We start from the raw sequence: 23,624 nt of genomic DNA, 5'->3' as shown, positions 1-23,624 counted from the left end.
AGGGAAAAAGATGGATTAGATTTTTTGAAATTAATTAATGGACCAAAAATTCCTGAGCATATAAAAAAAAGTTTAGAAGAGCCTATATCATTAAAAGAATTAGAAACAGCGTTGAAGTCTCTTAGAGTTGGATCCGCTCCAGGTGGTGATGGTTTTACGGTAGAATTCTATGAAGTATTTCACAATACTCTCTTACCTCATCTATTAAATTTATATCAGAATCAACAAAATAAGGGTTGTATCATAGCTACTATGGCAGAATCTTTAACTATAGTTTTGCCAAAGCCAAATAAAGATCCTACTTTGGTTTCAAACTACAGGCCTATTTCACTAATTAATGTAGATGGAAAACTTTTAGCTAAGACATTAGCTTTGCATTTAGCTAAGGCTCTTCCTTTTATTATTGATATGCACCAAACTGGATTCGTTGCTAAAAGACATTCATCTAATAACACTAGATTGGCTTTTCACATGTTAAATTTAACAAAAACCAAGAATGACCCAGCTTTCTCTGTGTCTTTGAATGCAGAGAAAGCCTTTGCTCGAGTGGAATGGACCTTCATGTACCAAGCTATGGAATGGTTTGGCATAGGCTCAGGATTTATACAAATGATTAAAACATTGTATAGCTCCCCTGCTGCAAGATTGTATATTAATAATAATTTTTCAGAACACTTTAGTTTGCATAGGGGGGTTAGACAAGGCTGTCCCCTATCTCCTTAGCTTTTTGATATTGTTTTGGAACCCTTGTTATTAGCTATTCAGCAAGTACAGGAGATACAGGGTATTCCTTATTCAGATTGGGAATACAAAGTCTCTACATATGCAGATGATATACTGCTTCATTTGAGAAATCCAAAAACAACCATTCCATGCTTACTTGAATTGAGAGAGAAATTTGGAAAATTTTCAGGATATAAAATAAATTGGAGTAAATCTGAAGTTCTTCCATTAAATGTGCATTGTACAAAAGGCTTGTTTGATTCATTTCCTTTTGTATGGAAGGAAGGTGGATTAAAATATATAGGAATTTGGATAAAAAATACACTGGAAGACATAATGAAAGAGAATGAAAAATCTTTATTACAAAAGGTAACAGAAATGTGCGAGCAATGGAATCCATTACATCTGTCTTAGTGGGGGAGAGTCCAAACTATTAAAATGATGATATTGCCTGTGGTTTGTTATCAAATGGGAGTTACCAGTTGGGTTTTTTTAGGGGTCGTTTTATAAAAAGTTAAACAGTATCCTCACAAAATTTGTTTGGCTAGGTAAAACTCCTAGAATCGCTTTAGTATCTTTACAAAGACCAATTGCAGAGGGTGGGGTAAATTTTCCCAGTTTCAATAGGTATCATCAAGCCTATATTTTGCACCAGGGTATGTATTGGGTCCTCCCAGAGCTCATTGACAATACCCCAGACTGGTTGTGGTTGGAATGGCATCTCATGTCCCTTCTACGTTCATGTCATGTTCTTAGCATTAAAATGCCTAGATTGTATAAAGAAAATAGAATATTAATGGATACATGGAAAACTTTGCGATATGTCAGTAATTTAACATCTATTCCAATCAGTAAATCGACAAATCATACTATATGGTTCAAATTGGCGGATTTAAGGTCATCTGGAAGCATTGGATGATAGCAGGTATACGGACTTTAGATGATGTTATTTCAAATGGTAAACTGCTTGATTTTTCACAGCTACAACATAAATATGGTCTTAATAAATCACAAAGCTTTAGATGGTTGCAGCTGAAGCAGGCCATTCAGGTAGGGTTCCCTAAATGGAAAAATCTTACTACGCAATACAGTGTAGAATTTTTATGCTTTCAGGTGGACTTATTGGGACACCAGGCCGCACAGTGGTATAAATTGATAAGTGGATTTGCAATAAAAAACCTAAAACTGGACTTAGGGATGTTTGGAGCATTGAGATTAAGCAGCAAATTTCTGCATCTCAATGGCCACGAATATGGTCTTGGAGGATGAGATGTACAATGTCCGCATCTATGAGACAAACTTGGTTTTTCCTTTTACATGGAGCATTTTGGACCCCAGTTAGATTACAGAAGTTAAACAGCTCTAAGTCTAATAGATGCTGGCACTGTAATCTTGAGATTGGGACACTAGATCATTTGTTATACTATTGTCCCTTTATCTTGACCTTTTGGAAATCAATTTGGGCCCAAATAAATTGTTTATTGGAGAATCCAGTGACTTTATCGTATGATACGATTCTATTCGGTATGTCAATAAGAACAAAGAGCCAAATTTCATCAAACAATAATAAGCTTTTATTGATTATGACAGGAGTCGCCATACAACATATCGCGCATAACTGGAAAAGTTGTAGCAGGCTTAATTACAGTTTTTGGTGGAACTCATTGTGTCATATTTATAAGATGGAGAGAACAATAGCCATACAAAAAGGGATTTATAAAAAATTTTAAGAGATCCGGGGGCAATTGACAAATTATTGTAATGAATAGATACCATTGTTCTATTATAAGTAAAATACAAATGAAGGGATGGGAGGGGAAAATTCTAAATTTTATTAAATGTTTGGTTCAATAGAAATGAATATTTTATAGGAGATATTTGATTGCATATGTTATGGTAAGGGTGGAAGGGAAGGGGTTAAATTTTATATATTAATATTAAATATGATAGCAATTCAAGTGATGTATTTAATTTCAATTGTCAATTATTGATACACTTGTAAGATGAAAAATGAATAAAGATTTAATAAAAAAAAAAGAATGAAGAACCTACCATCGGGTTATTATGGGGTTCTGTGATTGTTTATTCCTTGTTTTATTAATACAATAATTTTACCATATTATAGTATTCGAAGTTGCCTTGGGCTTCATTTACCTCTTGGAAAAGCAGCATATAAATGCCAACTTAAATTAGCTCAGTTTATAAACAAATATGGTAAGCAGCATGAAATGCATAATAGAGGGCCGTTCTCCCCTCCTCCACTCGCAACTCTCCATAAGGCATTGCTTCAGTGGGCCTTGGCAATAGCAGCGATTTCCACACACTGCCTGTTATTAACTTGGAAGCATCTTTTCATGTGGGAATCACTGCCACAACTCGTTGAAGCAGTGCCTTAGGTAGGGATGAAACAGAGGAAAGAGATTCTACATAGAAAAAGGAAATTCTGTACGACTCTTGCAATTTTGCGGCAATTCTTAATTGCATAGTTGCACAGAATTCCGCCAGAAATAATGCTATTTTATCCACTATCAAGATTGCTTTAGTTCATGAATATTTATAGGTTGCAATTATATTTCATAGTTGATGAGTAAAGACACAGTGGACTCCAGCAGAAGTGATGAGCATAGAGATCTGGAGCAACAGGTAACTTTTATTTATTTATTTAATCTTCTGTATTTCTGAGAATATTTGTTTTCAAACATTTAAAACCTGGGATTGGATGTCATAATTGATTGATTGACATGTACATATGCACCCTTATATCTCGAGACTGGTTTGAATCAAATGTGCACAAAAGTGATTAATTAACTCAATTTGCAAATGCAGATTCCCTTGGTAATCCAGCAAATAATTTTTAAACTATATATAAGATCTATTCAACCACTATTAGAAACAGCTGCTCTTAATATTTTAATTCATTCACTAGTCATATTGCAGTTGGATTATTGTAACGCTCTGGTCTGTATCGTGGACTGGCAAAAAGTTCTGAGAAGTCTTCAACTCGTACAAAACACTTAAATAAAACTCATTACTAGATCTTGCAAATGGGATCATGTGGCTCTTCTACTTAAGGCTACTCATTGGTTACCAATCACACACAGACTCGCTTATAAAATTTTGTTCTTAGTTTTCAAAATTCGTCAGAGCCATATTCCCCTCTACCTCGACTTATCTGATGATTGTGGAACTAATTGAAAGTAAAGATCCAGTTCAATTCCTGTCTCCAGAGGCACAGTCTCAGACTCCTGTTCAGATGATAATGGAGTCAGATAATATTGTGCTACCCCTGCACCTCTAACATTGAACATGTGCAATGTTAGAATAAATCTTCAGCATTCAATGTTTTAGAATAAATCTTCAGCATAAAAAATTCAATAAATCATTTATCTGATGATTATATACAGATAAGTGATTTATTGAATTTTTTATGCTGAAGATTTATTCTAACGTTGAACATGTGCAATGATTGAACATTTGGTGCATTCTGGTGTTCTAGTCTGATAACTTATGAATCTACTCTGAGCACTGTTCTGAATTCAACTGTGATATTGAAATTGTCATTTCACCATGTTTTGAGTGATAGAGCGAAGAGCAGCCTGTGATGATGGCTGAGGTCAGCTGTCCTTTCCAGGAGCATGCCTCTTAGCATTTCATCCTAGAGATACTAACGACGATGACAGCCTTTATGGTTGGGGAGGTCATTGTAATAGATACCCAGTCCAGGGTTGTTGGACTCTGGCTTGGAACCGTTCATGTAACACTTCAGGCACTAGAGAAGTCTCTGGCAAGGCAGTCAGTCTTCTCAGACAATGCAACAGCGGTAGCATATATCAACAGGCAAGGAGGCACCGGAAGCTCCCCGTTGTGCATAGAAGCTCAACTCCTCTTCCGGTGGGCAGAAGCTCACTTGCAGGCTTTCTCGGCCACACATATAGCAAGAGTGGAAAATGTGCAGGCCAAATTTCTCAGTTGGCAGGCGAGGCATTCGACACCATAGTTCGGCAGTGGGGGCCTCCATAGATGGATCTGATGACCTTGGCAATGAACACCAAGACGCCTTATTTTTACAGCCAAAGATAACGAACTCTGAAGCAAGGGGTTGATGCATTTGTCCAACCTTGGCTGGAGACAGATATCTTGTACATGTTTCCCCTATGGCCTATGCACGGTCAAATCATTCGCAGGATTGCAAACCATACAGAATTGGTGGTCCTAGTGGTGCCTGATTGGCCTCCAGACCATGGCATGTGGACCTAGTCCGTCTCTAGAGATATGAAGGTATCGGACTGTCGGTCTAAGTGGATCTTTTCACGCAATGACTGGTTCCTATCGAGAATCCAGAATGCTTTGGCTCTTAAGCAGTTGGCCCATTCAGACTTGGTCATCACCACGTTGCTCAGAATCAAGGAGCTGTTGACAGTGGCAGCCCACGCGAAATCCTTTCAGCGCTGGTATGCAGTGAAGGATGTAGAGCCTTCGTGAACTTTTGACTTCAATAGTCTTGGACTTCTTCAGTCCAGGAAGGTCTTCAGAAGGGGCTATCGGTTAAACCACTGAAAGTGCAGATGGCAGGCCTTTCCTGTTTCCAAGCTCAGGGGGAAAGAAGCTCTCTGGCCTCTCACCCAGATGTCACCCAGTTCATTAACCCTTTCAGGACCATAAGGATCGTAGGCCAATTTTTGTGGTTTTGACGACATTTTTATGGTAAAAAGGGCTTGCAGATGCCAAAAAATTGATTTTTTTTGTGAAATATCATTATTTTTTTTTTTTAAATCAAACTTCTGGCTTATGGACAGTGTGGCAAGTGAATCTTCTCGTCAATCTGGCAACGACGCTAATGAATGAATGTCGGAACCAGTTTGTTTACATAAAGGCAGTATCATATGGAATCCGTACATATCAAATTTAGAACTGTAGACTATCCCAATCAAAATTTATAGGATTTTAAAGTTATGGGACAAATATGTCCCTTGGTCCTGAAAGGGTTAAAGGGGCTCTGCGGTTGCACCCTTTGGTATGTTCCCCTTTCCCTTCCTGGAACCTTAACATCATGTTGCAAGGTCTCAGTACAGCTCCCTGTGAGCCTTTAAGAGAAGCTTCCCTATTGGATCTTACAGTCAAGACAGCGTTCCTGGTGGCAATTACATCAACGAGACAAGTTTCCAAGTTATAAGCTCTTTCCTAAAGGGAGCTGTTCCTTGGGATCATGGAAGTAGGTCTCTCCTGGCGCACGGTTCTGTCCTCCTTACAGAACGTGGTCTCGGCCTTCCATGTCAGTCAGGAAGTATACCTACCTTCTGCCTTATGGGGTCTAAGAAAAAGGATAAAACGTTACATTTGCTGGATGTCAAACAAGTGCTTCTCTGATACTTAGAAGTTACCAATGAGTTTCACGTATCGGATCACTTTTTTGATCTGACCAGTCATTCCAAGAAAGGAAGGCCAGTGACTAAAGCCTCGATATCCAGTTGAATTAAGATGGCCATTTCCTCCATGCATGTGGGCTGTGGTAAACAGCCACCGATCGCATTGAGAGTGCACTCCATTAGAGGAGTTGCCTCTACGTAGGTGGAGACTAGGGCTGTCTTGCCTGAGGAGATTTGTAGAGCAATTACATGGTCTACCTTTCATACCTTCACTAGGTTCTATAGGGTGAAGATAACAACTGGGAAGGACGCCGTTTTCAGGGCAGACAGGCATAGTAGAGTCACCCTTGATCCTAGGGGCTGCTTTAGTACGTCTCTGTCATTTCAGGACCACTAGACTCATTGCACTAGAAAGTTTAGGTTCTTACCTCAGTAATCTTTCTTGTAAATGTGTCTAGTGGTCCTGAAGCCCCACCCTTGGACTTTGCCTGCCTTCTGCCTTAGGATCAGTCTGGATGTGAAGAATTCTCTGTCTCTCAGCTGCAGTAGAATTCCTATGAGCATCAGAGCATTTAGTGCTCCAGGCCACGGTAGAAACGTTTATCACAGCTTACCGTGTTTCCCCGAAAATAAACCCTAGCATCATTTTTGGAGTAGGTCTTAATATAAGCCCTACCCCAAAAATAAGCCCTATTCCTGGGATTCACCAGCAACTGTTCAAACCCCCCCCCCCCCCCGCACACAGCCTAACCCCTGCTGACAATCCATCCTTCCCTCCCCGCCAAACGCGAGCAAGCTCTACCTTCAACTGAAGCAGCGTCGGGCTGGCAACACTCTAAACAGGCTGCTTGGGTTTGTCCGTTGGGGATTTCACTCTTCCGCATTACATTCTAATTGCTACATTAAACACATAACACAACTTTTTAAATAACTTTATTTTATTTGGAGTCCTTACAGAAAATGCAGCTGAGGTCCCCTGGAAATGGTAGATTATGGTTTCTACTTCAAGTAATATACCAAATTTTAATAAATGTTTCAACCAACAGTTGTATACAAATCAGACTTCACATTGGCCAATCTTGATTGATTGATTTATCTATTTATTTATTTATTTCTTTTCTTTTTTTCTGATTGTATTTTACAATAGTATTTTTTGATTCCATTGCTTTTTCTCACTGCCAATTTTGAAATTTCCTACCCATCTCTTGTTCTTCTCTGTCTTTGGTCCTTCCCAGTAAGCTGATCAGCTTTATTTTTTTTTTTTTCTGAGAGCCAGACTTAAATGGTACAACACACTAGGTAGAATATACCCAGAACTGTTACCAGGCCAAAATGCTTGGGAGTAACCAGAAGATAGTTTCTTGCTAATATGTCAAAGTGAACTATAAATGATCTGCTTCGTGCTTGTGATTTACAGATTGACTTTTAGGTGATCAGTCGCTTCAGGATTGAACACGTCTAAAAAAAAATTGCATCCATCTCTAATGAAAATGTTCATTATATTTTCTTTATGTTCATTTAACCTGTGGTTCTGTGCTGAATCGGTAAGTGCAGTAGCATCTCTTTCTTGCATGGTTTGCTATTTTGCATACAAATCTTAGATAAAGGTGCTGCTGTACAAAGTAACAATAAACTTTATTCAGTGATGCTGCAAACTGTGGTCCCAAATGGTCCCAGAGTACTGCCACTCAGACTCATCTATGAATGTGAAATGGCAGCCCTCTTGTGTGGCTGGAAGGTTTTGTTCTTCACGCTTTTGTTAACAGTGCCATAAGATTTGGTCTGATCACTGAAACGGGTGGTTTTAATCAAAAACACATAAATCTTTCAGCTTCGAAGAATTATTGAACAACTTCATGAGGCAGAGGCAGAAAAAGAAGAGCTGAAGCTGCGATGTCAAGAGCTAGACATGCAGGTGAGATTCAAAGGAGACTCTGGTTTTCTGCCTATTAGATGTTCTTTGCCTTAGCAGTGTTCAGGGCATTTCTGTTTGGGGGCTCTCTTGAGAGCCATAGGAAAGCTATGTGAGAACACTTACAGGGATACCACAAAATCATAGCATTATAAATCAAACTTTCAATAATTCCTGGTTTGAAACAAAACACTTTGCCATAACTTAAGCTAACAAAGTTTTTTTTTTTGTTTTTTTTTTTAAATCAACAAGTTCCAGCTGCTCAACCTATGAGTACCCCCTCCCCTCAGGATCCTGCATCTTGTGTTCCATTTTCTCATTTTTTGTATAACCACCTTATGGTTTCCACTATACAAGTTAAAAGTTGTTGTGTGGGATTGCTTTTAAGTGTACAGTTGTGGTTTCATGTGAAATTAGTGGGACTGAGCAGTTATTTGTAAAAAAGAAGGAAAGTGAAGCCACATATAAGGAAAAATTTTTCCTTAAAGGGTTTATCTGACTCTGCAGTTTCTGCCTAATCCTTTGAATAACTTGAACTATAGTAGGGTTGGTACAAGGGTATTAAACAAGTTAGATGAACCTTCAGCCTTGTGCCCTCCTTAATTAGTGCCTCCCTAAGATTTTGATAATTAAAGCTGAATCATGATCATCTTAACACCAACTCTTCTAAGCCCTATAAATTCTCTTGCACAAATTTACACCTGCTTTGAATGAGGTGTAAATGTGTGCCTGTACTTTGTGCATGTAATGAGTACACAGTAACTCTGCCCAAACAGTGCCTCCAGGAATGCTTACTTTTTATACATGTATACCCACACACAGTTTTCTAAGCTGTTACCCACATATAAAACATGTGTTGTCACCCTAGCCGGCCTATTGTTTATTATAACACACTGTATGTTTGTCTTTCCCAAAATCTAGAGCTTAACATTGGAACTCCTAAGGGTTCTAATATCACACATAATGCTCCTTATCCGTAGTTATTTTACAAGTTAAAATTCATTGCCAAGTTAATTGTTAATTTTTAAAGCTCAAACCAGCAATTGACTTGAATGCTAATAGGAGCACTTAATTTGTTATATACTCTGTGATTTTCTTAGGTTATCAAAGGAAAGATCTGTTATAAGCAATGTAGGCGAGAACCAATGATTGGATTTTTTTGGCGATATTACAGTGGCTGTTGAGCTCATTACCAGTAAAGGGAAAACAAAACTAGATTTTCTAGAGTTTTGCCGCTATGTATGTACGTACGTACAGTGGGCTCACAGTCTATCTAATGTACCTGGGGCAGTGGAGGATTAAGTGACTTGCCCAGGATCACAAGGAGCAGAGCTGGGTTTGAACCCATAACCTCGGGGTGCTGAGGCTGTAGCTCTAACCACAACTCCACTCTCCTGGGGTTTGTTTGTTTTTTTAGGTTTTCTTGTGATGGGGCAGTATTGATTGACTATTTGGGTATTTTATAGCATTATGGATGAAATTTAGCTGTGGAATTCAAAAGAGCTGATGGCTCATGTGCATCCTGTGGCTATAATTTATAAGAAATTTTTCACAGTGTGTGTGGTCATTTCAATTTCTTTCCATCGCTGTGAACATTGCTCTGTAGTTTGGCCTGAAAAGCAGAAGTTGGTCTTGGGATTTGAAAAATGAATCTCTCTCATGACCGGGTGTGGCGCTTTTTCCTCCCCTCAAACTCATATTAACCTTCAAGAATGATGTCGGTAGTTTCCACCTAGAATCTCTTACAAAGTACTTTTCTGGTGCGACACACTCCATTCCTGAACCTGTGGGTGGTCAATCCTTTCTCAAAAGAATTCTTATAGGGAGCTTCATTAGCATTCTTTTGCTCCACCTCCCATCCTGGGCTGACCTCCAATTCCTCACTGAGAAGGTAGGAGCCGGTCTTTTCTGCTCATGTTTCTTTTCAAGTAAATTTGGATCTTTTTCACTAACCGTTTGCGAGGCTTTTCAGTTCTGCAGAGGATCCCACTCTTGGCCTGAGAGGCAGTCAGAAGACACAAGCAGTCCAGATTCCAGGCTTGTTGAAGCAGTGGTTTTCCCTGTAAGCTGTTTGCAGCTTCCACACTTGCAACTCCCAGCAGACAGCATGGCTGACAGCCTGGGAAACAAAATAAGAGGCATCTTTAAAATCAATTTTTGGGGGGTTCTGGAATTAGAGTTAGGTGCCTCCACCTCTAAAATCCAAAAATAGCTAAGTTTTAGTCCCCAGTGTAGCTCCCATGAGCCGTTTTTGTTGCTAAAATCACAGTCATAGTGGCCATCTTGGATTTCCCGATGTGAAAATAAAAGCCTCTATCTATCTCAAAACACCACGATTTTTGCTTAAAAATAGGTGTGATGGACTCCTCAGGCCAGGATACCTTGGATCCACGCCAGGTTTGCGGCTCTCTCCTGTCCCAGCCCACCAGGTCATACGGGAGGAGGGCAGGTGGGCACTGACCTGAATATGACGAGACCCTCCCATTTTTGGGCCCAAAAATCTTGCCTTATATTCTAGTATACGGTAGGTTTACCTTGGTAATCTTCTGTCTGGTAGGTAGACACTTCATTCCTGAAGCCCGCCCTTTCAGATATTTATTTCCCTGCTTACTGTCCTGAAATCTGGACATCTTGTTTGTTTCCTTATACAGCCTTGACAAGGATAGATGACACAATTGCCGCATTGAAGAAGCTAGGGGGTATCTATAAATTCTCCCACACTCTTAGTGCAGGTTGCACTCAAGTTGGTGACTTTTTTTTTTTATCCAGCTTACTATTGCAAATGGTTAAATTTTGTTTACCTGTTATACAGTATGTTTAATGATATGAGCAGAACAGACATGTTTCTCAGGGAGTGTCCTCCTACCTCTCCCTATTCTGTTTCCTCTCCAGGGCTGACCATCTGCTTTGATATGAATTGAGGAATTGGAGGACAGCCCAGAAGGATGGGAGGCGGAGCAAAAAAATGCTAATGAAGCTCCCTACAAGAATTCTTGTGAGAAGGGATTGACTACCCACAGGTTCAGGAATGGAGTGTCTGTCTACCAGAAAGATTACTGAGATAAGAACCTAGTCTTTCCATGTATCCCAAAGATTAATATCTGCAAAAAGTCTCGCTCCAGTCTCTAAATTTCTTTCATTTACGTAGTATGTTCTCTGCCACTCCTTTTATTGAATTGTAGTCTGATTATTACAGCCTCATCTATGTGATTTTCTTAGCAGATAAGTCCTTGCTCATGGATGATTTCATCTGACGGAGCCCCATATGGAAATTTTTCCCTGCACTAGAACAGAACTTTCAAGAACATTTAACTATGCACGTGTGCCTCTTCCTATCTGCCACTCTCATGTGGGACTACCTTAGTTTTTAGTTTTCCACTGAGCCGAGCAGATGTGCTATAGCATCATGGTCACCTTCCTTGCCTTTTTCCATAAAATTATTTTTTGCTGGATAGTCCTGTTGCTGTTGTGCATTTTTTTCTTAATTAGGTTGGTTTTAATTTACATCTGCTTTGAAGAAACATGTATGTTTGAATAGCTGATTTCTTTCTTTTTACTCATCAGCTTGATTAGTATCTGTTAGACCTCAAGCTCCCATCTGGGTATTTTTCAGCAAGAATTGTGTGATTTTGATACAGCTTCCAAAGGTGTTCCTAGCTCAATAGGACCACATCCATTAGAGATACTCATAGTTGGTACCTGCAATGCCCGGGTCTTGATTATGATACTCTCATTCTGTTCTAAGTTCCCAGATGTCAATGAGAAGGATTTGTGAAAGAGAAAAGCAGTGTGAAAAAATTTCAACACGTAAAAGACCAGTCCATTGACATTGGCCTTGGAAGTGTCATTTTCCATGGGGTTCAGAGCTGCCTTAGATGCTGGGGATGCATTGGAATCAAAAATGTCTTTCATTCTTGGCATCGATAGAGGCAATCAGGATGGTCATCAGCTGATTCTTACCTTGCAGAAGCTGAGACACTTCCACATCAACCCAAGTTGAAACATGGCACCAAGTTCTTCCAAGAATCCTCAATATGAAGACCACTCATTCGCCATGATATTGGAGAGGGTACAGCAGTCTCCATGGACCTGAGACACTGGTTCCGCTCTACCCCAAGTGACTTGGGAGGATGTGACCACTTAACTGTAATGCCTATGGTAGTCTTTGAGGATCAGTTCATGAAGAAGTTTGAGGAGATGATAGAGCATTTCTTTGCTTGATGCAATGCTGCATCAGGAGTAATCCAATTAATTCTTTATAGCCAGACACTGTCTGTAGGAGATACCTCAATATTAAGTCCTTGAAGAGGTTTAGAGTCTGACATCTACACCAATGCTGATTTCTAGTGTGGTGGGGAGGAAGCTTTCCAACAGAAATGACATCCTTAGTGTATCTGTGCCTCCAGCCAAGGCCTGACCCTGTGGTTAGTAGTGCAAGATAGGTAGAGACTCAAACATCTCCTAGAAAGTATTTTTATGAGTGACTCTGAGTGCTACTGGAACTCTGAGGAAAAGCCAGTGGTCTTCTCCAACAGGGAATCCCCTTGGCTCCTCTCAGATCCTTCCTCACTTCATGAGAGGTATTAATACCCACCTGAGGAGCTCTTGTTCATTGATTTTGTCAAGGAGATGGTACATCCCATTTACATCAGAGATGGAGGAGGTGCTAAGGACAGAAGCACTGGATATCATTTTCCAATTCCTCAGCCCACCCGAAGAAGCTGTGATAGTGCCTGTTCACAGAATCCTGAAGGAGATTGATTTGTGTATATTAGGCCTCATTGTCTATTAGGCATCCCCTACCCCCATTTCTCCTATTAACAAGAAAATTTAATTTATGTATAGAGTCCAGAAGGTTCCCAGATTTGATAAATAGCAGTTTCCTCACCATTTCAAGATTGTCAAATCTGCCCTTAAGAGAAAAAAGACCCTCCCCCTCCTTCCATATCGCGGGTCCAACAGCCCCCTCCCTCTGTATCGTGGGTCCAGCAGCCCCCCTTCCTCCCTCCGTATCGTGAGTCCAACAGCCCTCTCCCTCAGTCCGTATCGCGGGTCCATCAGCCTCCTCCCTCCATATCGCGGGCCCAACAGCCCCCCCTCCCTTGTGATTGCGGGTCAAAAGACAAAAAAAAAAAACCCTGTGATTCTTCTGTCAGGTCAGCTTCTTTGTGCCTCCCATCCCAGGCCTACTAGCTTCTTAGAAACTTTGTTGACGAAGAGGCAACTTCGCAGGCCTGCTCAGTAACTTTCTTCCAGCCGAGTCCCTCCTTCCGGTGAAAAGAGGTGCTGGGCCCATTTGGTGGGGGGACTGGAGATACTGGAGATGGGAAGGGAGAGGTGCCAGACCCATACCTGGGCACTGAAGGGAGAGGAAAGAGGTGTTGGACCTATGGGAAGGGGGCTAGAGGGAAGGGAGAGAGGTGCATGACTACAGGGAGGGAGGGAGGGAAGGGAAAGAGAAAAGCTGAACCAAGGGGATGAAGGAAGAGTGAGTGAAATATTGAACATAGCGGAGGGAGGGAGGAAATAGAGAATGTAAAAGACACATTGGTGTAAGGGAGTAAAGTGAGGGGAGAAGCTGGGCACAGCGAGATATACAAAATGAGGAGAGATGGTGGGCATGGATGGGAGCATAGCAACAGGAATAAAATGTGGAATGCTCCATGGGGATGGTATATGGACACAGAGAGAAGATGGCTAGACATGGGGGAGAATAAGAAGACAGAAGGAAGATGCTAGATAGGGGGGACATAGGGATATAGAGGAGTGATACTGTACTTAGGGGGAAGGGAATTATAGAATGGTGAGATGATGAAGATAGGGAGATGGGCACAGGGAAAATACTAGAAAGGGATGTATAGGAGACATAGAGAAGGGAGATGCTGAACATGGGATACAATGTATATACAAAGATAGAAGATGGATGATAAGCATAGAGAAAAAAGAAATGAGAAATGGTCAGGACACCCTGGCAAGTGAGTTAAGAGAAGTCAAAAGAAAACCGAGACCAGCGCCTGAGACCAACATAATTTGAAGAATAAAATAATGAGACAAAAGGTAGAAAAAATAATTTTTTTTTCTATTTTGTGATTAGAATACAGTGGAACCTTGGTTTACGAGCATAATTTGTTCCAGAAGAATGCTCATAAACCAAATTACTCGTATATCAAAGCGTATCGTAATCTCAGAGAGAGCAAGAGCCAGAAAGCCTTGAGCATGCGCAGATGCTCAAGGCCCAGGCAACAGGAAGGATCTTTGTTCACCGGCACATCCTGTGGGCTATGTGCCGGTGCCAGATAGGGGTAAGACTTCGGGCAGGTGGGGGGTGTCGGTTCGCACGGGGGGCATTTGCGAGCAGGGGGAGCATTTCCGGTTCTCGGGGGGGGGGGGTGCTCACAAATCGAGTCAACGCTAGGTTTGCGAGTCATGATTTGTGAGAATGTTTTGCTTGTCTTGCAAAACACTCGCAAACCGCGTTACTTGTCAACCGAGGTTTAACTGTATATCAGATTTGAAATATGCATCCTGCTAGAGATGATGTTAGACATAACTGGGGACCGCAAAGCCTAGGCTGTGCTTTTCAGCTGCCTTAGGATTCTCTCTTTGACCTGGGTGCAATTGCCCTAGCTGCACTCCCCTAACACTATTCCTGCTATGTGTGACTGAAGTATTCTGTTAGCTTCATTTTTCTATGTAGCATTCTGTAGTAATTTGGTTTGTTCAGTTTTCTTGATAGTGGAGGGGATATTTGGGGAGGGGAGACGGGTTTTGTTGATTCTTGCTAGGCATTTGTGTTTATAAAATGACAATTGTACAAAATATTGTTTCTTTTTATAATTTAATAAAATAAGTTCAAGATAAAATCCTAACCATTTGAGGCTTGTGCAGATGAGATCAGATGGTTTACAGGGCGGGAACCGAGCTCGTGGGGATGGGGACAAAATTTTCCCCGCATCATTTTCTACTCCTGAGCCCTTTTCCTTTCATTTTTTTGCTGACACATTGAGCTAAGAAAAGAATAGAGTTTGAGAGGAGGGGCTTGACCACAGGGAAGAATGGTGGGGGAAGCAAAAAGGGGATAGGATGGGAGAGAGATGGGAAATGTTGGATCGCACAGTAGGGAAAGAGGAAAGCATTCTTTTTTCACGCTTATGTCCAAGAGGCAACAACAAATGGAAAATTCAACAATTTCCTCCCCCTCCCCCACAAAAAATTCCATTTCAAAGGGCAGAAATAGGTAGCGAGTGAGACTGCCAATAAAAAGCAAAGCAGCTAAACCTTACCTGATGAGAAAATGACTTGGCTGTTGAATGTCAGTAAAAGAGAAAAAAATATATATACAGGTAGTCGTCGACTTACGACCTATCCAAGTTACGACTGTTTGACCTTATGACGCGACTTCCACTCTCCGAAGAAAGAAAATGTTGTTAACAGATTGCTTTAAGATGATTAAAATATCATTACCCAGTCTAATATTCTTGCCTTAATTTAACATAGGCCGCCTTACGTCCTGATCAACTTATGACCTAGCAGTCGGAGCCAATTGCGGTCGTAAGTTGACGACTACCTGTTACTGGCTAGAAATAAGAGTTGGTGCTGCCTGAGAGTTCAAGCTGCTATACCCTTGTTCTGCTGCAGGATAAATCTAAGCCATATAGTCTTTCTCTGACAGTCCTGCATAATGACTGATGTTTTCAATTAAACTAATTCTTCACCAATTCACTTATAAGGTCCCAATCTTCAATGATATTTTCCAGGCGTATAAAACAAGGTAGGTTTCTTTTTATGATTTAGGGAAATGTAACTACTGTATCTGTTCATGGCAACCTAGTAAAGCACCGATAAACTAATATGTTAAAAACATAAAGTGAACTCTGCTGTTTGCCATGTTACTAAAATTAACACACTATATAATATCTGAGTCATCTTTTATTCTTGCTTGTTTTACTGCTGTTTATGCACTTAACAAGCTGTTTTTCTTCTTTGCTTACTGTAGCATACTGACGTCTGGCTTGTGATATTGTAGTGTTCACCCAGTGCATGCCCTGACTGCTCAAGTGTGTTGCTGATACGATCTTTTAATTTTTACTGAAACAGATGTACTTTGTTTTGGTTCTTATGTTGTTTGCTTATGCTTTCTGTTATCAGTGGTGGTGTCCAGAGCACTACTGCAAAGTAAGGGGGAAGTGCATTGTGTATCACTTCTTCAAAACACACTTTTGCTGTATAGTCAGTGGCTGACAACTTGCAGGCTTTATTCTAGGAAGGACTCTAAGGCTTCTGCTACATACATTGAACCTAGAACTTTATTAATGTTTCTCTTTTCAGGTTACCTCCCTCCAGGATGAAAAGAATAGCTTACTGTCTGAAAATGAGATCCAGAATGACAGATTAAATCAGTTAGATCTTTTTGATGAGCCAAACAACACAGTGACAATAAAGTACGCTCATCTTCAACTTCAGCTGGAGCAGATACAAGAAGAAAACTACAGGTTTGAACTGAGCAGTTTGCATTGAAAGAGTCACTCAGTGATTAGCATCTGTGTTAGACGTCCCTTTGCATGTGTATATGCCCCCAAAAGTAGCATTTATGTTCATAAGTACTAATTGTTAAGGGAACATACAAGGGCTATTGTGCCCACATGAGCGATGTGTGAATATATGGGCAGAGTATGGGAGGAGCATGGGCGAAGCTCTAAAGTTCATGCATAAGTTACAGAATATAAGTTGCACACACCCTTGCCCTATTTAGACATCCAAACTTATGCCACGCTATAGCTGGTATAACTATGGATCCCCCCCCCCAAAAAAAAAAAAAAAAGAAAGAGTAGAGTACTCCTGGTTTTTTTTTAATTTTTTTACATAGAGTTCTGTTTTTCCTTACTTGGCTCTATTTTTGTATTTCATAGTATCCCTCTAGACCAGCACAGATGGGTATTAAGCACTCCTACCAGCAAATGGAGACTGAGAACTATTGAGCTTCATTCCCCTATAAGTGGGCTGTGCAGTCCCTAAAGGCCAGCCTGTTCTCAGTCTCAGCAGATGGTAGCTGTGGTAAGCTGTGCAGTCCTCCCCTGAGGATTTGGGTTCCCCTGGGGTCCTTTTATTCCTCTTTAGCAAATGTTGCAAATGTTACAACTAGTAGAAAGCTTCTCTGTTAGCTCTTGCTGCAGGACAGAAGTTGAGGTCCATGGGGGGTTTCTTTTGCCTCAGGGGGTGTTGCATCTGGGAAGCTGAATCCCTTCCCCCTCTTTCAGCCTTTGGGCTAGAATTTTTTATTATTATTATTATTTTTTTTTTTTTAAAAGGACTTGGGCTGTACTGTGGCTACTGGGCTTATCAGTTAGTTTGAAGTGCCTGAGGGGTCTGCCTATTTAAACACTTATATATAAAGATAAATAACAGAGCCCAACCTGACAGAAATTCAGTGCCTGGGGGCCTTCTTCACTTTTATTTGATTCTCCCTTATTGTCTGGATATTAGCATTGCTGGCTCTGTTAGTCTGCTCGTTTTCTCCCGGGACGGGGGGGGCGGTGTCCTAGAACTGAAATTGGGGAGCATGGCCTCTCAGCACCTGAAGAACTGTGCTATTTGTCAGCGCCGTGCACTGGATGATTTCTGACCTATTCAGACTACAAGTTAAGATGGCCATCGTCAATGTAATTAACACAGTGTCCTTATTTTGGTTTTGTTACTGAAAGGCTTGAAGCTGCGAAGGATGATTACCGTGCACACTGTGAAGAACTTGAAAAGCAAGTCATTGAGCTGCAGCATAGAAATGATGAGCTGACTGGACTAGCTGAAGAAACAAGGGCTTTGCAAGACGAAATAGACATTCTAAGGTACTGTAGTATTACATGAAACGGGGCAAAAGCGTTCTAGAATTGCTTTAAATTTAGTGTGCATCTCCTGCTAGACAAGATCATGACTACTTTGTTCTCCTGTTTGTCTAGCAGGCCCCCTTGAAATTACCTAAAGAATAATTCTGCTAAGACAGTTTAAACCAACAGAAGAGAGAGCAGAAAAAATGACCATATTGCCTATCCAGTCTGTCTGACCATCCAAACCACTTATCCAGTCTTTGCAATCCCTTTCCCTAAGAGATTACTTGTATTATCCCATGAGTTCAGATACACTCCACTGTGAGGTTGCTTTTGCATCCACCATTCTTTCTATAAAAGAATATCATCTTAATTACTCCCGAGTCTACCCCTTTTCACCTGTGATTAGGTATTTATAAATTAGAAATTTAGGTGCTTATTTTTGAGCTAATTAGGAGCCCTGTGAGAGTATGAAATATCAGTATTGAAACTGTATTTAGATGCAGTAGGTTACTATCATTGCATGCCTTCTCTATTGAAATCAAACAAGCGCCCACTGTCCAAGTTTCTGCTTCAAGACTGTGCCCTATTTAATGTATTTTTCGCTCTTTAAGACATACTGGATCATAAGACGCACCCAACTGTAGAGGAGGAAAAAGCAAGGAAAAAAAATGTGGTTCAGAATTTTTTTTATTTCTTGTTTTTTTCTCCTCTACACGTCTGGTACTTGGAAGTCCGAAGTCTCCCCAGTACCTTTTTTTTTAACTGGCATGGTTGGTGCTGGACGGCTGCCTTTCTCCCTGCAGAACGGCACATAAGGCAGGAGCGCCCTTTGTGCTTCCTGTCTGGTCCCACTCTGCTCTGTGATTGGCTTGCAATCAGTTCTCGCACATCATGAGAACTGATGTCAAGCCAATCATAGAGCAGGACCAGATAGGAAGCGCAAAGGGTGCTCCTGCCTTATGTGCCGCTCTGCAGGGAGAAAGGCAGCCATCCAGTACCGATCACGCCAGTTTTAAAAAAAGGTGGTGGGGGGAGAGATGCATTCGCTTCATAAGACGCACCCACTTTTCCACCCCCTTTTTGGGGAGGGCTACTCTCTGCATTTCTCTACCCTCCCTCTGGATCATCCTCCAAGAGAGTCTGTTTCCAGTCCTCAACAGGCCTCTCTTCTCCTGCAGGAGGTCCAGTCCCTCCTTCTCCTCGATCCCATTGAAGAAGTTCCCCTCCAGCAACAGAGCTGGTCAGAGATAAATTTCAAATGCTATCTCTAGCCACTCTTTATCCCCTCCTGACTCAGAACGATTGGCTATGCTCTCTAGATCTCAAAGAAGCCTGCACTCACATACCAATTCATCTGGCTTCCTGACAGTATCTCAGGTTTCAAGTGGCTCACCAACACTATCAGTACAATGTCCTTCCCTTCGGCCTCGCATCTTCACCGAGGGTCTTCACGAAGTGCCTGGTTGTGATGGCAGCGGCCTTTAGATCTCAGGGTCTTCAGGTGTTTCCCTACCTGGACAATTGGCTTATCAAAGACCCTTCATGCCAAGATGTAGTAGCAGCGATCAATCACACCATCTTGTTTCTTCACAGCTTCAGTAAGGCTGATTATTATTATTATTATTTTTTTTTTATTCTTTATTTGTTTTCAAATTAAACAACAAATACGCAAAAGAATATATTACAACAAATTATTCCAGAATAGCACTTTGATATCTGCCATATAAACATCTAGTAAAATCAATAACCCCCCCTACCACCCACCCTTCATCATATTTTCAATAAAAATATACACATATTATATATCATAGTATAATCACCCAAAGTGAATCGATTCGAATCGGAAATCAGGTAGAACTAGTGTGGAGTCTGTAATTTAGATTCATTACCATGTTAAAAAAAAACCCCAGTAAGCAGACAAGCAGTGTTCAATGGAGATTTGCTATATTAACCATTGATGTTGCATGATTTTCTGCTTTATCTTCTACCATGTTTCCCCGAAAATAAGCCCTAGCATGATTTTTGGGATAGGTCTTAATATAAGTCCTACCCCAAAAATAAGCCCTACTCCTGGGATTCGCCAGCAGCAGCGCTTCCCCCCGCCATGCAGCCGAACCCCCACTGATCATCCTTCCCTCCCATCCGAACCCCACCGACTGCGAGTGAGTCCTACATACTTCCCTCCAAAGCAGCAGAGCGGGTGAGTGGTGAGCGGGCGGGGGCAGTCAGCAGCGATGGTGGCTGGTGAGCAGCAGTCAGTTCTCATACCCCCAACAGGCGGTCCGCGTACACCGTAGGATACGCGTACCGCAGGATGAGAAACCCTGTGTTAGATTATATATCAGGGTGTCAAATACATATATTTAGAATCAACTTATTTGAAGCCTTTTTATTTGATGTCCATAAGAATTGAATTTTTTTAAATTCTTTATTATTTCCTTTTCTGTTGTAGAGGGAGCAATCTTTTTATATTAAATTTACTGCTGCTCAGATAGGATGCATAAATAAATCGAGCCTTCTCCATACTGTGTTCTATTGATGTTTATGGAAATGTTGTGGTAAAAAAAAATTTGATTGTCGTTTCTGGATTTTTGTTAATGATCTGGAAAATGTTAAAAAAAAAAATCTTTCTCTCCATTATATGTCTCAAATATTGTGAAAAAACTTATTGAAATAGCGATTAATAACCTCTTAAATGACATATTGTATCGTCGCTTCTAAGATTTGGGTACTCTGCCTCAAGGCAAATTTCCTAGGTAAGAGTATTTTCTGATGTGTCTTGAGTTGCTTATTCATGATGGAATACAAAGCAACGTTCAACTAGGCTGGAATCGGTAAAATTTAATAAAAAATTTAAAAGATTCCATGCTTGCTTTTTGCTCTGTTCAACATCCCTTTTATTTGCATTGTAGGACTACTACTGATAAGGCAGCCAAACTGGAAAGTATAGTTGAAACTTACCGAAAGAAGTTGGAGGATTTGAGTGACCTTCACAAGCAGGTGAAATCTCTGGAAGAGACAAACCTGATGTACATGCATAACACAGTCAGCTTGGAAGAAGAACTGAAGAAGGCAAATGCTGCCCGAGCACAACTGGAAACCTACAAGAGGCAGGTATGGCAGCATCTCTACAAACTACATGACTTTCAGTGCTTTATCCAAAGAAGCTGTGAATCCATTTTATCTTCCAGCACTTTAATGATTTATTGAGTTGCCAACCTTGTTCCATCAATAAATGTGGCCAAAAGTTCATATTTAAAGATTTTTCTTTAGCTATTTTGATCTTGGTTGCATTTGCTCTCCGAAAGAGCTTAAAAATAGCCAAGTGTCCATGAACAAACATGCATCTGGAGTTAGTAATGTGTTAAATTTTATATGAAATGGGACCTGGAGTAAAGTAACGTGTGTTAAGTGTTGGCACATGTTAGTAACTCTTGCTAATGGACTTGTTTTTCAAACAATTAATTATGTGGAATGAAAATATCAATATGTGAAATCTTCTAGTCTACCTGACCAAGGGTTAAAGGTATTTTTACTTGTGTGTGTCTTTTTTTCATATGTTGTCTTCAGGAATGAGATAAGCTTTCCTTTACCTGATTTTAGTCTGCTCATCAATCTTAAAGTTATTTTGTACCCTCCTATTATGATATGATGGTTAGAAGCTAAAGTAATATGACATTGGGAGGGAGGTCCTAGTTGAGTGTCTTTATACAGTTAACTATAGGGAAAAATTTGTATGTAAAAATGTATCTGTCCCTACAATAGGGGAAGTCAAGGAGCTTCTAGTGAAGACAACACAGCCCATTTCAAAAAGAGGCATAAAACCTAAAAGAAAAATCACCTCCTTAAATCTGTGGTCAATGTCTGTTTTACAGGTGCATGATCTTCATAACAAACTTTCTGTTGAATCCAAAAGAGCTGATACATTAGCATTTGAAATGAAACGACTTGAAGAAAAGCAAGAAGCATTACTCAAGGAAAAGGAGGTAATAACAAGCCAATATAGGAAGAAATTCAATAAATAGCACTAAGGCCCTGATTCTATAAAAATGTGCCTAGATTGAAGTGCCTACTGAGTTAGGTTCTTAACTTAATTTTTTTAAATTGGTGCCAATAATTGAAAGCACCATTAAAAACTGCTTAAAAATTATTTCAAAAAATAATTAGCTGGTACTACTACTTCTATTTATTATTTCTTTAGTGCTAAAAGGTGTGCACAGCGCTATACATTCTAACACACAATAGACAGTCCCTGCTCAGAAGAGCTTACAGTCTAATTTAGACAGGACAGTTCAGGGTTGGGGATATTATAGTGGGTTTAGGTATCTGACAGCAGTAAGTGGGAATTAAGAGTTAAAAGCAGTTTCAAAAAAGTAGGCCTTTAGCTTGGATTTGAACACTGCCAGGGACGGAGCAAAACATATTGATTCAGGAAGCCTGTTCCAGGCATATGGTGCCCCAAGAAAGAAGGGACAGAGTCTGGAGTTGGCAATCGAAGAGAAGGGTACAGATAAGAGGGGCTTGCCCAATGAACAGAGATTACGGGGGGGGGGGAGCATAGGGGGAGATAAGCAAGGAAAGATATCGTGGGGGCTTCAGAGCGAATGCATTTGTAAGTCAGCAAGAGGAGTTTAAACTGTATTCAGAAATGGACAGGGAGCCAGTGAAGCAACTTGAGGTGAGGGGTAATGTGAGAATAGCAGCTCTCATGGAATATGAGTTGCGCAGCAGCATTTTGAACGGATTGAAGAGGCGAGAGACGGGCGCGCGGGAGACCCAAGAGAAGTACATTGCAGTAGTCTAAGCACGAGGTGACGAGAGCGTGGACAAGGGGTTTGGTCGTGTGTTCAGAGAGAAGAGAATGGATTTTGGTAATATTATAGAGGAGGAAGTGACAGGATTTGGCGGTCTGTTGGATCTGAGCAGAGAAGGAGAGAGAGGAGTCAAAGATCACCCCAAGGTTATGAGCCGATGAGACCGGGAGGAGGATAGCTTTATCCACAGAAATAGAGAATGGCGAAAGGGAGGAGGCGGGTTTAGACAGAAAGATAAAGAGTTCAGTTTTAGCCATATTCAGTTTGAGATGGCGGAGAGACATCCAAGCGGCAATGTCGGACAGGCAGGCTGAAATTCGGGCCTGAACTCCCACGGAGATATCCAGTGTGGAGTGATAGATCTGGGAGTCGTCAGCATAGAGGTGATATTGAAAACCATGAGAGGAGATCAGCGTACCAAGAGAGCAAGTATATAGGGAAAAGAGGAGAGGGCCCAGGACAGAGCCTTGGGGTACACCAATAAACAGTGGGATGGCAGCGGCGGAGGATCCACCGTAACATACATTGAAGGTAACGACGAGAGAGATAGGAAGAAAACCAGGAGAGAGCAGAACCCCAGAATCCCAGCGAGGACAACGTGTCGAGAAGGAGGCGGTGATCAACAGTGTCGAAGGCAGCAGACAGATTGAGAAGAATGAGAATAAGAGTAGAGTCCATTGGATTTGGCCAGAAACAGGTTGTTAGAGACTTTAGCAAGGGCAGTTTCCGTAGAGTGGAGAGGGCGAAAGCCCGATTGAAGCAGGTCAAGAATATTGTGAGAAGAAAGGAAGTCCAGGCAATGGCAGTGAACAGCACGTTTGAGTAGTTTGGATAGGAAGGGGAGGAGGGAGATAGGGCGGTAGTTGGAGGAGGACGTAGGGTCTAGCGAGGGCTTTTTAAAGAGGGGTGTAACTGCACCGTGTTTAAAGACATCAGGAACTGTAGCAGTGGAGAGCGAAAGGATGAGGATGTGACAGATAGGAGG

General features: G+C 41.0%; 1 protein-coding gene across 1 annotated transcript in view; it reads left to right on the top strand.

Moving 5' to 3' along the window:
- The window catches only part of HOOK1 (hook microtubule tethering protein 1), a 102,486-nt gene that overhangs the window by 41,483 nt on the left and 37,379 nt on the right, over nt 1-23,624 (top strand). The window contains exons 7-12 of the mRNA XM_033916094.1: nt 3,304-3,366; nt 7,921-8,004; nt 16,330-16,493; nt 17,703-17,843; nt 20,738-20,939; nt 21,701-21,811. Of these exons, the coding sequence (XP_033771985.1) occupies nt 3,304-3,366; nt 7,921-8,004; nt 16,330-16,493; nt 17,703-17,843; nt 20,738-20,939; nt 21,701-21,811 (765 nt within the window). The remainder of the gene's footprint in view (nt 1-3,303; nt 3,367-7,920; nt 8,005-16,329; nt 16,494-17,702; nt 17,844-20,737; nt 20,940-21,700; nt 21,812-23,624) is intronic.

This window comes from Geotrypetes seraphini, chromosome 12 (genome assembly GCF_902459505.1).
Source record: "Geotrypetes seraphini chromosome 12, aGeoSer1.1, whole genome shotgun sequence".
Taxonomy (NCBI): domain Eukaryota; kingdom Metazoa; phylum Chordata; class Amphibia; order Gymnophiona; family Dermophiidae; genus Geotrypetes; species Geotrypetes seraphini.
The sequence above is the reverse complement of the archived record's forward strand: the minus strand, read 5'-3'. Positions and strand labels throughout refer to the sequence as shown.